Source organism: Antechinus flavipes, chromosome 3 (assembly GCF_016432865.1).
Source record: "Antechinus flavipes isolate AdamAnt ecotype Samford, QLD, Australia chromosome 3, AdamAnt_v2, whole genome shotgun sequence".
Classification (NCBI taxonomy): Eukaryota; Metazoa; Chordata; class Mammalia; order Dasyuromorphia; family Dasyuridae; genus Antechinus; species Antechinus flavipes.
Window position 1 is genome coordinate 245,975,551 of NC_067400.1, and position 17,401 is coordinate 245,992,951.

The following is a 17,401-nucleotide window of genomic DNA, read 5'->3' on the forward strand; positions in this document are numbered from 1 at the left end:
GGATTGAATTGTACCTCAAAGGCAGCCACCATTCTTTGAAGACACAGCACATTCCTATCTAGCCAGTAAAGCTACCTACATCTTTTATAATGAGTTTAAAAACCTCTTTATATGTCATTATCAGTGAAAATAATGGGATTCTTCATGTAAATTAGCATTTTAAAAAGCTGGAGAGGTGTGTCACATTCCCAAGTCAAATATATAAAAGCTCCATGCAGAAGAAGAAATTCAAACTTTGGTAACTTGCTTCTAGCAATCTAACCAAGTCTTCAACATCTGCTAACATGACTCGATTCTTCTGCTGTGGAAACTATTTCCCAGGGTATCCTTGCTATGGTACCAACTGGCATAGAAGCTTCAGAGCCACTCCCTTGAACTGTGTTGTGCCACTGGGCTCTCCCCTGAACTATGGACAAGGTTGCAATGGCTACAGCTCACTAGGTTATAGCTTTGGTGGTAGCAACTTCAGCAACCTTGGCTGCTGTTATGGAGGCAGCTGCTGTAGACCCTGGGGTTCTGGTTCTGGCTATGGATACAGCACCTATTGAAGACATGAAGACAGACAACGGAGTGACCAATTTTAGAACAACTGCATATTCTATAGACCAAGAAGAGGTTCCAAGAAGTGTTGGAAGAATCAGATTTCATCTACTACTCACTAACATTGTGCTGGATTACCATTTTGATGCTTCGGAACTCAGTTCTTGATACCTCAGAACTCCTTCACGTGAACTAAAATTCACTTAAAGTCATTGATGACAAATTTTTCCTCATGTCAATAATGAAAGAAATATTTTTCTGTTTGCTCTGTGATTTTTGTTTCTCTACTTCTGCCTTGATGAATTTCAAGTTGGGAGTGAGAAGGGTGTCTGGGATTTAGCCTACTAATAAAACTACTGCATTTGAAAAAAAAAAACCCAACATTGTCTTTGTCCTGATTAGATCACTGTGGGCTCTTGATTTACTCTAATTAGGCAGTCAAAGTTACTAAACAGCAGAAGGAGCTATGACAAAACCCTGTGAATCTAAGCCTTAGATAAAGGGAAGCATCATCTCATTGTTGACTTTTGTTGTAATGTTTACTTTTGAACCCCCTTAAATATAGATGTTGGTACATTCTCTCCCCTTTAGGCTCTGGGTTCCTTGACAGCAGGGATATATAACTTAATTGACTATTATTAGAAGAGTATGGTATTCATGGAAGACTAATAGCTGTGGTGTGAGGGTTTGCTGAGCCCTTTTCAGGTTTATTCATCAATCTTTGGTATTCATCTGTCATGTAGCTCTCATTTCTTGCTTTAAGAAGCTATAGTTTCTGCAGCAGCAACATCCCTACAAAAATTGTCTTAGCAAATAGGCTAAAGCAGGTTGAAGGTAACCTACAGGACAAATTCCTTACTGAATTAGGTATATGTCTATCTTAAGCATGAGAAGGCTTTCCCTAGCACAATGGGTAGATAAGAAGAAGTTGTTCCAAGGGCCATGAAGGTAGGAAGCTGAAACAGAATTGTAGAATACTTAGAGCTTGTTGGATATCTTCTCTACTAATCATGTTTCCCTTATTTTTGGGGAGTCTGTAACTAGAGCTCCAGGTGCATTTAATCATTTAACATAAACTTACTTTTACAGAGGAATATTTACTTGAATGATAAAGTGAAAATTAATTTATGAGCATTTCCTCCTCTCTTCAGGGGGCTTATTCTCCTTTACATCATTGTCTTTTTTACATAATGTTGGTCCTACTATACTGACATCCAAAGGCAGCATTTCTGTCAGTTGATTCCTTGTTTTAGCTGTGACTGGATTAGGACCCCAAAAGTTGTTTCAAGGATCATTATCCTTTGGGCATCAATGCTACAAAAACTTGCTTGGAGTCCCATTCCTGAATTCCAGTGGATCTTTTTATCTCAATCTTTTGAAATTTCCAAGGTTGGAGACTTCATTTCTTATGTTTCAAGTGAAAAACAAATAAAGATGCCAAGAACTGAAATCTATTTCTTAAGGTTAAATGATTAGAATGGGAGAGTCCCTAGAGCCTCTCTATTTAGGACGTTGCCTCTCACTAAGCTCCATATGCAGAACTGAGTTCCCAAATGAAACCAAAAGAAAGAGAGATAACTAACATTTATTTGTACCTTTTTGAAGGTACTTCGATTCCAATAAAAAAAAAAAAAAGATGACTCTAATTGTCTAGTTAATAAAGTGGAACCAGTTTGAAAATGTTTATGCATGTTCCATGCTCTCCAAGGAACTTCCCTTAAATGCAAACACAATTCTTCCAAAAGCAAACTTTTCCTCTTCAATTGGAAACATGCTATTGCAAGTACTCTGTTCCTACCCCAGAGTCTCAATTCATCTTAACTGATAAATTTGATATTAAGTAGTTATCATATAATTTTTCTCCTAACTTTCATGGCTAAAGTCCTTTAAGAAAATCACTAACAATTAATACCTCTAACTCATTTCTTCTTGATTTTATTTTAAAATAACCCTTTCCCCAATTACATATGAAAATAATTTTTAACATTCAAGGTTTTTTAAAGTTTTGAGCTTCAAATTTTATTCCTCCTTCCCTTACCTGCCCTATCTCTGAGACAATAAGCAATCTGTTATAGGTTTTAAATGTGCAATTATGTAAAACATTTCCATATGAGTAATTTTATGGAAGAAAATTCAAATAGAAAAGAATGTGAAAAGTAGTACTCTTCCATCTGTATTCAGATGCTATTAGTTCTCTCTCTGGAGGTAAATAGCATGCTTCATCATGAGTCCTTTGGAATTTTCTGGGATCATGAGTCCTTTGGAATTTTTTGGGATTATCATATTGTTGAGAAACGCTAAGTCATTCATAGCTGTTCATCACATAATATTGCTGTTATTGTGTATAATGTTCTCCTGGTTCTGTTCACTTCACTTTGCATCAGCTATTTATGCAAGTTTTTGCAGATTTTTCGGAAATCAACCTGTTCATCATTGTGATATTATATCACAAATGTATTCCATTATATATCTACATCTATATCACAACTTGTTCAATCATTTTCCAATTGATAGATATCTTCCTAATTTCCAATTCTTAGCAAACAGAAAATGAGGTCCTATAAATATTTTTTCTTGATACATATAAGTTCTTTTCCTTTTTTATCTCTTTGGGATACAGACCTAGTAGTGCTGGATCAAAGGACATGCACAGCTTGCCCACACTTTGGGTATACATAGTTTCAAATTGTTCTACAGAATGACTAGATCAGTTCACAACTCCACCAATAGCGCATTAGAGTCCCAGTTTTCCCACATGTTCTCCAAGATTTATCATTTTCTTTTTGTCATATTAGCCAATTTAATGGTTATGAAATAATACCTCAGAGTTGTTTTAATTTGCATTTCTATAATCAAAAGTGACTTAGAACATTTTTTCATATAACTTAGATAGATTTGATTTCTTCAACTATAAACTGACTATATCTTGTGACCATTTATTAGTTGGGAAATGACTTAGTTCAATATATGTTTGAGAAATGAGATCTTTATCTGAAATACTTATAAATGTTTTCCCAATTTTCTTCTTCCCTTCTTATTTTGTTTGTGTTGGTTTTGTTTATTCAAAGCCTTCTTAATTTAATGTAATAAAAATTATCCATTTCACATTTTTAATACTCTTTTATCTTCTCTCATTCACTTCTACACCTTCTTCAGCATTGCTCTGGCATCATTATTCAATTAAAACTCTTTAAAGTTATTATTGATCTCTTGTTAGATAATGACCTTTTATTAATTCTCATTTATTTGGTGTTCCTATAGCCACTGGTGCTCTTGTTCAATCACCTTCCTCTCTTGGATAAGCCTCCTCCTCCTCCTCCTTCTCTTCCCTCCTCTTCCTCCTCCTCCTCCTCCTCCTTCTCCTCCTCCTCCTTCTTCTTCTTCTTCAACTTTATCGTTGTTATCTTCATCTTTGTCTTCATTATCATCTTCGTCTTCTTCTTTTCCTTCTCCTTTATTTTCTTCTTCTTTGTCTTCATCTTCATCACTTTGTCATCATCTTCTCTGTTGTCTTCTTCATCATTGTCTTCTTCTTCTTCCTCTTCTTTTCTTTTTCTTTTTCTTTTTCTTTTTCTTTTTTTTTTTTTTTTTTGCTGAGGTAATTGGGGTTAAATGACTTGCCCAGGGTCACACAGTTAGGAAGTATTAAGTGTCTGAGGCCAGAAAGACTCTCTTTTTAAGCACTTCTCACTCTTCCTTCCTCTCTGACTGCTTCTAGGTTATTTTTGCTGGATTTTCCACAGATCATTCCCATTATAGATGTTCCTAGGGATCTGTTCTCAGCCCTTCTATTTTGCCTTACTGTGTTATCTCTCTTGGTTTTCTTGTCATTTCCCATGTATTCAGTTATCATCTCTAGGTATATTGTTCTCAGAACTGAGAATCATCTGCTTAAAAATGCTAGCTGAATCCCTTCTTATGAGACAAGAGTGAAGGGAAAATAAGTTGTAGAAGGCATTTGAGAAATATGAGATGAAGAAGAGGGTACAGCAAATGACTTCAGTAATTTGGTGAAATATGAGGCAGGTTTGTAGTTCATCCAGTCAGCATGTTTTTTTTTTCCTATATCTTATTTCAGCAGCATATGAATAAAAGCAAAATGAGCAGATATTATGAATGATGCAAGATTGAGGCCTCACAGGACAAAATCTTTGATAAGATATGGGAGTAAGGGATTTAAATCACTGTGAATAGCACAAGGACAGTAGAAAACAGACAAAGACAGTGAAAGACCTCACATTCTTGCTTTGGAAGATACATAAAAGGAATTGGGAATATTTAATACAGAAAAGAGAAGATTTAGTAACATGCTAGCTTTCTTTAAGAGTCAAAAGGACTATTACATGAAAGAAGGAACAAGTGTGTTTGGTTTAGCCATATAGTGAAACAGCCATATACAGTACAATTTTCAGAGACAAGTTTAGGTTTCATACATGTAAAAACTTTTTTTAAACAATTAAAATTATAACAACCTGGCATAGGCTGCCTTAGGAAGTGAATGTGAGGAAGACTACTTGTAGGATATGTTATAGTTTGGATTCCTTTTCAGATATAAATTTCTAAAATATATTCTTACACTAATTTTTTTGACAATAGGCAGTGAAATTATAGAAGAAAGAAGTTGAATAAATCAAAACATTTTTTAAAAACAATGGGGATTTGTAAGCAGAAACTTTGAAAATCATTGATTTTCTCTGAGAAGACTAACTTCATCATATCAACTTCTAAGATGATAAAAAGGCAATTAGAAGACACAGTAGATAGAGTGCTTAACATGGAGTCAGGAAAATCTGATTTCAAATTCAGCCTCAGATACTTACTAGCTTTGCAACTTAACTTGTTTGTCTTAATCACCAGAAAAGGAAATGACAAACTACTTCAGTACATTTGCCAAGAAAACCCCATGGACAACATTGGCATGCTATGGTCCATGAGGATCACAAAAGTCACAAATGAACAAGTGAATAACAACAAGATGATATGAACCCAATTGTAAGATGAAAGTTTCTAATAATTTTAATATCAATAATTTAAGATGAATTCTGAAAATACAGCAACTTAAAAATTCAGAACTCGATTGAAATAGGCATCATGGGAATTAAACTTTATCAGAAAATGACTTAAAAGAGATATTTTCTCAGGTTGGTCTCTTTTTTGCATTTCTGTTTGTCATGAATATTTATTATAAATAGAGTATAAATAAGCACAAGTACTGCTGAATTATTGATTGGGCTTCAGAGACTAGGGTTATCCCTTGAAGATAAGCCAACTTATGTGCAAGGATTCTGGATTCATTGGAAGAGCCATCCTTCCTGATGAAGCATATGTGCTAAGCTAAAACATAACATTTTGAACTCTCTGTTTTTCTGTCTCTGTTTTTCTGTCTGTCTCTGTCTTCTCTCTGTCTCTCTTTCATCTTCTCTTCTTGTCTTCTTTCTCTTCCTTCTTGTAGCAAAGGAAAAGATAATCTAAGAACTACTGAAGTACATAAAGCTACTAATAAAAAGAGCCTTGCTAGCATATTTCAAGAAACTATATATAAGACCACCAAGAATTCTTAGAACCAGGGACAAAAAGATTCTACTAGACTCCTTCTAAAAGAAACCCCCAGATAAACATTTCCAAGAATATTAAAGCCAAAATCTGAAGCTCTCAGGGAAGGGAAATATGTTGAAAACAATCAAAGAGAAAGAATTCAAGTTCCAAGGAGTTACTTTCAGAATTATACAAGAGTTTGCAGTTACCATTATAAAGAAAGAAAGAATTTATAATATGATATTCGAGAGTACAAATGATCTGGGTTCACAAAAAGAATAAACTACCCAGAAAAATTGAATACAGTTTTATGGTGGAGTGAGGGTAGGAAATTATTATTATTATTATTATTTTTTACAAACTAAAGGGTAAGGATTCATTTACTATTTCTGCCTTACTGCATTTGAGTTTGAGGTTTTTATGTCCTAATATATGGTCAATTTTTGTATAGGTTCCATGAACTGCTGAAAAGAAAGTGTATTCCTTTCTGTCTCCATTACATTTTCTCCAGAGATCTATCATATCTAACTTTTCTAGTATTCTATTTACCTCTTTGACTTCTTTCTTATTTATTTTGTGGTTTGATTTATCTAATTTATCTGAGAGTGCAAGGTTAAGATCTCCCACTATTATAGTTTTACTGTCTATTTCTTCTTGCAGCTCTCTTAATTTCTCTTTTAAGAATTTAGATGCTACACCACTTGGTGCATATATGTTTAATATAGATAGTGCTTCATTATCCATGCTACCCTTTAGCAAGATATAGTGCCCTTCCTTATCTCTTTTAATTAGATCAATTTTTGCTTTAGCTTGATCTGAGATCAGGATGGCTACCCCTGCTTTTTTGACTTCACCTGAAGCATAGTAGATTTTGCTCCAATCTTTTACCTTTAACCTGCATGTATCTCCCCGCTTCAGGTGTGTTTCCTGTAAACAACATATTGTAGGATTCTGGCTTTTAATCCATTCTGCTAACCGCTTCCTCTTTATGGGGGAGTTTACCCCGTTCATGTTTATGGTTAGAATGACCAATTCTGTATTACTTGCCACCTTGTTAACTCCGGTTTATGCTTTTCCCCCTTCTTTCCCCTTTACCCCCCTTCCCAGTATTAAGCTTGTGAGCACCACTTGCTTCTCACAGCCCTCCCTTTTTAGTATCCTTCCCCCCACCTTAGAGTTCCTTCCCCTATCTTACCCCTTTCCCTCCCAGTTTCCGTATTCCCTTCTGCTTAGCTTATTCCTTCCCTTTTCACTTTTAAGGGTAAGGATTCATGATTCAAATTTGAAAATATGACATACAAACACAGGTATTAAAAGAAGTATAAAAGAAGAAGGGACATAACTACCCCTCTATTGCCATCCTCAATTGGTGAAGACAGCTCTCTTCCATAGATACTTATGTGTACTATTTAACATATGTAATACTATTTATTGGGTTCCTGTCTTTTTTTTTAAAAAAAAAATATGATTTCTGAGTATCATTCTCCTAACTTCACTTTTCCCAAAAGCTTTGTGATTTTGCTGTGCAATTTTAAGTTTTAGGAATATTACAGAATTGATTATATATGCAAAGGAAAAATAAATCACTGCATAAATGATAGTTATTATTATTGTTTTAAGAGTAAAAAAATTTGCACATGTAAGTTTGTGCCCTGTCATTACACACACACATACACACACACACACACACACACACACACACACACACACAGAAATTAGCTCAAACTTAGAATGTAATGTTGTAGAAGTGTGAACTCTAGACTTTTGGGGGCAAATGCTTTTATAACCACTGATCTTTCTGTAAACATCTACCAACGAATCAGTTACTGTCTGAATAATAATGGAAAGCTACAAATATTTGAAACTTAGTCCCACAGCATTTCCCTTAGAATCTTGAAAGTAGTAATCAATTATTCTCTGTGGATCTGTCCTGACCATGAGTTAAAATTCAGAAAAGCACAGAGAAAGTGGTATTCATGCAACAGTAAGGGTCCAGTTGAGGTTGGATAAAACAAATTTATAATAGAACTAATCAGCATAGTTACTTGATTTCATGCAGCTGTATTCTGCATACTGGAGAGGATAAGAGAAAGAATATGGTAAGAAAAATTTAGGGTTAGGCAGAAAGAAATGATGAAAGGACAATGTTAGCAGCAGTTCAAATGTCACCTTGGTGGCTGGGCTGGTTTCTATTTCTTATTCTCTATACTTCTATCACTGAGCTCAAACACAGAAGTGTATGTATATAAGTTTAGTTTATGTTTCTGGGCTTTTTGCTTTGATACCTCCATGATGTCATAAGTAGAAACTACCAGTTTTTATATCCTTGCATATGACTACCAATATTTCAAGGTGAAGGGGTTCCCAAACTTTATTAATGTTGTCAGCATTTTTCATAATTTACCATTGATAGAGTGCATTAAAGCAAATATTTCTTCCTATAAATATTTCTTCCTATAAATTATATTGTGAACCATCTGATAGCTATTTATTTGAGATGTTTTCAGTGGCACCTAGTAAGCTCATTATACAGCAAAGCAGAAATAAAATGTGAAAATGTTTAACAAGAATACCTTACATGGTCCACATCAAATGTAGAGTCATATTTGTCTGGTGTAACCACAGAGAAATTGAAAAGTAGCTTAGCCACAAAAATGTCAAGAGTAGAAGGAAGTTGTCATTTATTTTTGGCTGTGTAAATTATCTCAATGTACCTAGAGATTCAGCTGAGGTCTGCAAAAAAAAAAATGTGTTTATCAGATGAAAGCCAGATTTTACTGTAGCTATTTCCAAATTGTTTCTCCTTTTCTCTCTGTTTCTTTGGATTGATATAGGTAACTGCTATTGAGGAACTTCTTCTACTAATACTCCTAGGTCACTGAGAGAATATAACTTGCCCAGGGTCATTCAACCAGTATGTGTTGAAAATGGGACTTGAACTCAAGTCTTCCTGAATTTCTTTTAGAGGTAATTGATAGCCTGGTAGATGATGTGTTGGTCCTGTATACCTGAGTTCAAATCCTCCTTCAGATGTTCACTAGCTGTATGACATTAGGCAAATCACTTAATCTGTTTTCTTAAAATGGGAATAATAATAGTATCAACCTTGGAGGATTATTGTGAAGAACGTTTGAAATAATATTTGTTTTTTAAGTGCCTAGCACATAGTAAGCAAAATGTATGTTTATTCTAATTGAACCCTGGGATCAGTTATCTATTTGTCTCCTATACAATATTTCTATCCTCTTTAAGTCAGAAAGGATAACACTAGCTAACAATTTAAAATGAATTCTAATTGTGGATAGAATGACAGAAAGAATGAATGCAGTCAAAATGATTATACAGAATACTACCAGAATTATATTTAATTGACTAAATTTTGGCAAAAGAGACTTAAATTATGAGTGTGAGCTAATCAATAGATGTGAGTGTAGAATAATAGACACTTTGAATTTTACAAAAAGAAAGAGATCACTGAAATCTAGGGCATACTCCTCATTTTTAGATGAGAAAAATTAGCCCAGGGAAGCTAAAGTATTTGGCTGAGGTTACATAACTAGTTAGTAGTAGAGTTGACACTAGAATTTATACTAGAACATTTATTTAGGCAATGTTGATTTGAAAATCTCAATTTCAATATATACCATTAGTAAAGAGTCAAATGTTACATTCATACTATTGAAAGATTCAAATAAAATTGATATTTTGTACATTCTACTTTGAGGATTGCTACAGAGTTGTCATCTATTCCAAAGAGTTGTCATCTATTCCATGTACATGAAAAATAAAGTTTTGGGGTCTAGATAAGGCAAGTATTTCCAAACTGTATAATCCCTTGTATTTCTCTCCTTTCTATATCTCATTTCCAACAAAAGACCATAGTTAATAAATAATCACATATTTGCTTCCTCAATTCGTTGTTTATAGTCACAAACTTTCTGCAACTTAGTATGGTAAAGCAAGAACTAGATTTTGTCAGAGGATGTGGGTTAAAATCTTACCCATCCTGTTTGAATAAGTCACTTTCTTAATCTGAAATATGTCAAATAATGTCCTAAGGACCTAACAAGTAGGAATCTAATTCTTAGTTCTTTAGTACCATATTTCATACAAATGAAGTAAAAAGAAAAGAAAAAAAATTCTTATAGTTATATGTTACTTCAGTTGAATGAATTATTAAAAAATTGAGCATCTCCCATGTTAAGTAAATATTCATTCAAACAAATCAAAATTAAAGAATGGATAAGTCCTTGACTTTGTAGCTGTTTCCACTTGCTTTAGAATAACAAAGGGGAATAGTTGAGCCTAGTTAGAAGTTAAGAATAATTTCAGAGTACTTTTGGATTCTGTAAAGACCCATTATGGTAGGTCTCTGTTGAAGTGCTTTGAACACATTGTAAACATTTTTCAGTGAGAGGAAATGATGTGTTCAAGAAATTTATTTTCTGTGGTAAATTACATAAAAAACTTCCTTAACAACTATGCCATCTTGACATAAAAGCACAACAAGTTAATGATCTCTTTTCATTCAGATTGCTATAAAGAATGTTAATAGAGGATTTATGTTATTGCCACACCCTTTAGTGAGCATATATAAGAAGTCCCAGCACTGAGGAAATCTATCACATCCAAGAAAGTTTCCTACCTTAGCTGAACCTTCAACTCTTGACAAAATGAACTACAGTGTTTTCCCTGGATCTGTCTATCCAGGTTGCTACTGGGGCAGTTGTGGCTACCCCTTGGGCTACAGTGTTGGCTGTGGTTATGGCAGCACTTATTCACCACCAGGCTATGGACATGGATATGGATACTGTGGTTGTGGACCATATGGCTACAGAAGATATTGGTCATTTGGACTCTATTGATTGACTTAAACAGCTGAGAATTACTGAGTCTGCATCTGGTCACCATCTCTAACACTGCTGCTCTTCTGACTTAGGATCATGTTTACTGTAGGAAGAGTCTGAAAACCTGGAAGATTATGTTTGGCCAACTTTACATCAAGCTGAATGAACTGGCTATTATTCATTTGGATATCTCCAGAATTTCAGCACTTCAACTTGGAGTTCTCATGAATTTTTCATCACTTTGATCTTTTCTGTATTCTCAATCTCTTGAATTCTCAATAAACTTGTTTCAGATTGCATAAGACATTGTTTTCTCAAGTACAATTTGGTTTCATTCTCATTCATTTTCATTCATTCTTACTTCATTCAAGTAAGTTTTCTGCTGTAACCCTACAACTGATAAAAAAAAAAAAAGTAGAGCCATTACTAGCTACAACATTTTCTGTGAGGGAGTAATCCAACTGATAGAAATGATGGCTCTTTTCCTTATAGAGATTGAAAAAAAGAAGATAAGGTAGGATATGGGAGAGAAACTTCCTGGGGTGGGAGTACATATATTGCTAGAAGATTATGAGGAATAGTATGGGCATATAATGCTGTTAAGAGGAAGCATGTGATCTTTACGTGACTCCCAAATGCAGCCCTATGAAACCCATGAGCTGGTTTATAAGTCCAGCAGAAAAAGTAACATACAATTTCTGATCAAGAATTATCTGCAATGAGCTGAACCCAGGTATAATGCCCAGGCTAACCCTAAGCAAATTTGTGAAGTAAGCAAAGGTTGCTTTAACCTAGTAAACCTTTTTTATATTCTTTTCCCATTTGAATGGATTGTCTTATACCACTTCAGTGACTTCCCCACTTTTTTCTTTCATGTGCATAGTTGTTCATAGGACCACAGAGGTAGAACAAGGGGGAAAAAAAGGGTAGTCTAATCAATTCATGTTACAGATTTTTAAAATGAAGTTCAGAAGTATTAAGTGAATTGCCCAGAATTATCTTTTTCTAAGGAGTAAGTTTCAGAGAGTATTAAAAATTTGTTCTAGATTTTAAATTGATTGTTCTTTCTATAATATGATGTCTTCTTTTTTGGAAAATCTCTGATTTTATGTCTATGTTTTATATATGCCTATATCAGTACTTTAGCCTTTACATTGTGTAATTAAAGGTCTCCTTATCCTTATAATGACTTTAGTTTATGTAATGTATTAATATGAAATCAATAAACAAAATGAAGAGGGCCCCTGCTCTTATAATTGAAAGTTGTATGATCTTGGACAATTCATTTAACCTCTCAGTAATCTAATCAACTCTTTTAAATTTTAATTTAAAAAATTAACAAAATTTTATTTTCTGCCCCTCTTACTTCCCTCCCCCATGAAAAAGACTAAAAGGCAAACTTTATGACAAATGTGCATGGTCAAAAAAATTTCCCACATTAACCATGTCCAGCCCTCCCCCCCTCCAAAAAAAAAAACACTTCATACTTATTTTTCATTTTGAATTTATCACCTCTCTGGTGTGGCAAATAAAATTAAAGGTAAACTGAGGTATAGAGATTTGAGCAAAATCAGTTTATTAATAGGCATGATATTAGTGTTAATAAAGAGGATCAGACTGACAAATGCAGTAAAGCCAATGACCCTTATTATTGACACACAGTACAGAAGGGATCTTGGTAGGTATGGAAAAAAAGTGAAAGGTTGTAGGGTTAGAGCAGGAACATTATGATTGATTATACTAAGAAAGATGGGTTGGCCTTAATGTGAGGCAAATAGCTGCTCATTGCTATCAATTAAAGAATATTTATTTTTAATGGGACTCATCTACATTGTGCAAGCTTTGCTAGGGACTCTGATTATTAAATTAGTATGGAACAGTGAAATAAGTAAAATGCAATCAATTTAATTTTTAAGAGAAAGAAAAAAATTATCAGAATGAAAAATGAAATAGGAACAAAAAGGAGATAAAAATAAAGAAAATTATTTAAAACTATTTGTCTAACATATATAAATAAAACTAATGACTTAAATTACATAGATGAATATTTGCAACAATATAAAATGCTGAAATTAACAGAAAAAAATGCAAGACTTAAATAATCTGATTTTAGGAAAAGAAGCTGAAGAAGCCTTAAAAGAATTCCTCCCCCCAAAACAGAAAAAGATGCATTTATAAATTAATTATTTGAAGCATCAATTCCAACATTATATACATTTCTTGGAAAGAAAGGAAGTATTTGAAACATCATTTCCATTATTATATAAATTTCTTAGATAAGAAAAAATGGATCTCAAGAAATTCCTCTTCTAATACATAGATGATAGTGATTCTTCAAAATAAGAAGAGATAAAATATTAAAAGATTCAGGAAATGTAGGAGACAAAATGGACAAATAGGAAAAAGTACAGTAGTTCCTTTCCAATAGTTTTTCCACTAAGACTTAAAACACCTGATGTAGTCTTGTCTAGGAAATCCAAGAAAAAGGAACAGGAATTCATTTCTTTCTGCCTTAGTTCAGCATAAGAAAAGTAGGAGAGGCATTGAAAGTAAAGTATAAGGAATGGTTACACTGAGCATTCCAACTTAGGGACTGAAAAAGTGTTAGGGTCCCTGCTAGAGCATGACTTTGTACAAGAAACAGGAGCAAATACCAACTGACAGTGATGTCACTCATTACTCAGTCCTATGCCACAGAGATAAGACAGCCTGAACAAAGGATCTTTGCCTACAAAGGGCATGCCAAGGTGAAGAGCTATCATGAGATATAAGTAATGTATTGAAGAAAGAACAAGTTGAGAAGTAAACAGCAACCATGTGGCTCTGACTTGAGCAATGAAGAGCAGATCTCATTTCCTCCTGGAACAGAGTCTGTAAGAAAATAACCATGGAAGGAGCCACAGACCAAAAAGAAGCCTTTTTACTACTGTATCATCAGAGCTTCTCTGCTGGTTAATAGTGGCTTGTAGCAGCAATCCACTCCAATTGGGACAAGCATACAAGTCAGGAACTTGCAGACTAGAAAGTTAATGACTGTACTTTATAATGGATCAGAGTCCTTTAAGAGTATTGAAAGGCTCCAGGTCCCCAACTTAAGCTGTTTTTGAGATTCTGGAATAATGCATAACTTAATAACCCCAAAAAAGAAAAAGCAGGACCAACGAGAACAAAAGTTTAGTCCACAAAGTCATGCCTAGAGAAAAATTCCAAAACCAAATAGTAAGATGAAAGAATAAACAAATAAAAAGAAAATCACAATATAAAAAGCCCATGACAAAAAGGATTTTTGAGACACAGTTCCATAAGAAGACAAAATATTTACAAGCAAAGCCTCAAAGAAAAATTAGAAACTTACCCAAGTTCAACATGAATTCCTGGAAGTGATAATGCAAGAATTGTTTTTTAAGAGTTTATAAATATTTTTATAAATAAAATGAGAGCAGCAGACTCTCATTTTTTAAGAAATAAAATCTTAGGAAAGAATTATAAGTAGAATTAATATCTTGGTTTGAGAAAACTTCCCTGATAAGAAAAATGGCTCAAATAGAAAATAATGACTGTGTGACAACAAGAAACATATTTTAAAAAGGTTTTTAAAAAAAACAAAAATATCAGTGTGGTCTCATGGAAAAAACAACTTATGTGAAAAATGGATTAAAGAGAGTCCATTTGAGAAATACTGAATTATTTAAAAGCCATGACCTGAAAAAAATTTAGACATCATATTTCAAGAAATCATAAAAGGAATCTGTAGAGATCTTAGAACCAGAGGGCAAAGTAGAAATAGAAAAAAATTTACCTGCTAAAAGAAATCTCAAAGTGAAATTCATAGAAAATTATTTTTTAAAGAAAAATGACATCTAAATATTCTTGATGAATTCTAGAGATGTATAGAAACTTTGAAATGCAAATATAAGAATCAAGAGAAGTATGAGAAGGTATACATTAGTGATGAATTAAAAGAGACTAAATAAGTGCAAATAGTTTACATTCTAATATGGGGAGATAGCATATGTGACTCCCCCAAATCATTTCATTAAGGGTCACTGGGAAAGTCAAAATAGAAAAAGGATCCAAGATTATTATTTTTTTTTGTTTCAGTGATCTTAAAAATATTAAGAGAGGAAAAAGGAATATGTTTCTTAGGAAAATCAAATAAGCATAATTCTGTCTTCTCTTTGCCTATGATTATACTTTTCATTTTTTCTCTTGCTGACTACAAACATGTTGGGGTCTAGAATGTATTTAGGGCAGACTTATATCTCTGGTGTGAGGGCTAACAAGCTCTTTTCAGGGATGCTTTCTCCCTTTGATTCACTTGATTCACTCAACTCTCATCACCCAAGAGGATCCAAATGGCATTCAAAAACTTCTTTAACTGGAAATTTGGCTAAAGATGATGGACTTTAACCTGAGATCTATAGTTTATGACTCTAAAACTCATTGATGATAGTCTGCTAAGAACATGGTATAAGGGTTCAGCCCAGTTCTCCAGGATCATTTCTTTCTCACTAATCATTGTGACTCCATCAACAGTGAGTAGTCTAAGTGAATTATAAGTCTTTGGTCCACAAAGAGCATTCAGGACTTCATAAATTTGAATTATTATTATTAGAGTAAAACTAAATTTTATCTACCTTCTTACTGAATCAAGAATCCTGCATTTCTCTTTGCTTTACTTATACTACAGAGACAAATGAACTATCCTGCTATAAATCCTGTGGAGTTCTCATTTTTCATTTACCAGCTTCTTAATTTTTTGTCAAACTAATCTTAGTGTTTACTAATGTGCTGGTACATATGAGTAAATATAATTATATATATCAAATCGTGAAAGGTGCCCACTCCTTTTTTGCTTTCTGTTGACAACCATGTTGTTGGTTTAGCTTTCTCTCCAAGTTAGCCATGAACTGTAGATGCTAGGAAAGGTGCTCTAATCTACTGACATTGAGTCTTCTTGTAGATTTCTTACTTTAGGACTATAGATTTTGTTGAATGTCAATATCTTGGAGAAAATAAGTCTATGATCACATATCACTCTCATTACTTTTTCATCCTATCTGTCTCTTCTTACTGTGACACTGTCTATTAAGTGCAATGTTTGCTACTTGGGCACATCCATGAAATTTTATTGCATTTAGGGAAATGGAAGAGTGTTGATGATGAAGTCATGAGATGCACAAGTCTTCAGTAGTAAATGACCAGTTGCTATTTCCAACAGTATTCCTCCCAAAGACTCACTGCCATATATGGTAGTCTGTCTACTTTTACATTAATGTCAACCTGGAATTATAAGTTGGTTTCTTTTTGCAATTGATAATTAGGGTCTTAAGACCTTCATAAAGTTTTTTCTTTAATTTCATCAGGGTTCATCATGGTGGGAGTACATGTACTAATGATGGTGTCATTGTGCTTTTCTGCAAGTGGCAATCACATTACCATGACCCTATTGTTCACTCCTTTTTGTAAGTATACACATTTATTGGCTAGATTAATTTTTATTATAAAACCTAAACCAGCTTTTTGGTATGGCCATTTCAGAAAAATATGTATTTAGCTCTTAATCTTCTCTTGCCAGCTTTCTTTTACTCAGACCTATTATATGGATGTAAAACCTGCCAAATTCCTTGCAACAAGAGCTGTTCATCTTTCAGGCCTACATCTTTCAGTATTTCATGTGGTTCATAAGCAAATTCCATGTATTGATGATGTGAAGCAATTTTTAGGGTACATTTACAAGCTCCTTCCTCTCTGTAGTAGGTGAGTCATGCAGTCTTGCAAAAAGTTTTCTTAAACACCCATGGCGCTGCTGAATCCCACTGCTGCTTCAGTTCAGTGAGAAGATGGCCCTATGACCTGGACTGTATTGATGAATACAATTTTCAGGTAGCTGTACCTGCTGCTTTGTCATTTGCCTGTTACCACAGGACTTTGAGGTAAGTAAAAATAGTACAATAGCATAAATGATGTCTTTTTATTTGCTCATAAATTGGATATAAGTGAGGTAGAGCTGCACAAAGTCATTTTTTATTCCAGTCAACAAATTCCAGTGACAAGACAAAACTCAACCTCTAAGTGTTCCACAATGTTTGCTTCAGCTGCTTTCATAGCCATTAAGAATAAATTTTTCTCAAACCCCATTCTGCCAGGGGAAATCTTGGGTTATACATTATTTTTATTCACTGAAGGATTTGAGACCCATCAGTTATTCTCAATCTAGTTTAGCCTGTCTTTAGAAATGATTTACTGGAGAATGGCTTTTGATAATGTTAATCATAAGAACTTGTAGGAGATTATGGCAAAATTTGGGTACCTGGAGAAATTGTTCAGTATAGTATGTCATTTTCAGGATGGCATGCTTGCATGGATTCTGGATAATGAATGATACTCTTGCTATGTGTTTACTCCCATGCATTTTTAGGGTAATGTCAGCAATTTTTTCAGAGTTTTTCAATGAGGAGGAAAACATTATTGAGGTC

The 17,401-nt window shown here is 33.9% G+C and overlaps 2 protein-coding genes across 2 annotated transcripts; both read left to right on the forward strand.

Moving 5' to 3' along the window:
* The first annotated feature begins 268 nt into the window (after positions 1-268).
* Positions 269-894, forward strand: LOC127557859 (keratin-associated protein 7-1). Its single transcript, XM_051991145.1, has one exon. It carries the CDS (start codon positions 285-287, stop codon positions 546-548), a length of 264 nt encoding a protein of 87 aa, XP_051847105.1. The 5' UTR covers positions 269-284; the 3' UTR covers positions 549-894.
* A 9,832-nt stretch (positions 895-10,726) lies between these two features.
* Positions 10,727-11,211, forward strand: LOC127557860 (keratin-associated protein 8-1). Its single transcript, XM_051991146.1, has one exon. The coding sequence runs from the start codon at positions 10,749-10,751 to the stop codon at positions 10,938-10,940; it is 192 nt and encodes a 63-aa protein (XP_051847106.1). The 5' UTR covers positions 10,727-10,748; the 3' UTR covers positions 10,941-11,211.
* The last annotated feature ends 6,190 nt before the right edge of the window (positions 11,212-17,401 follow it).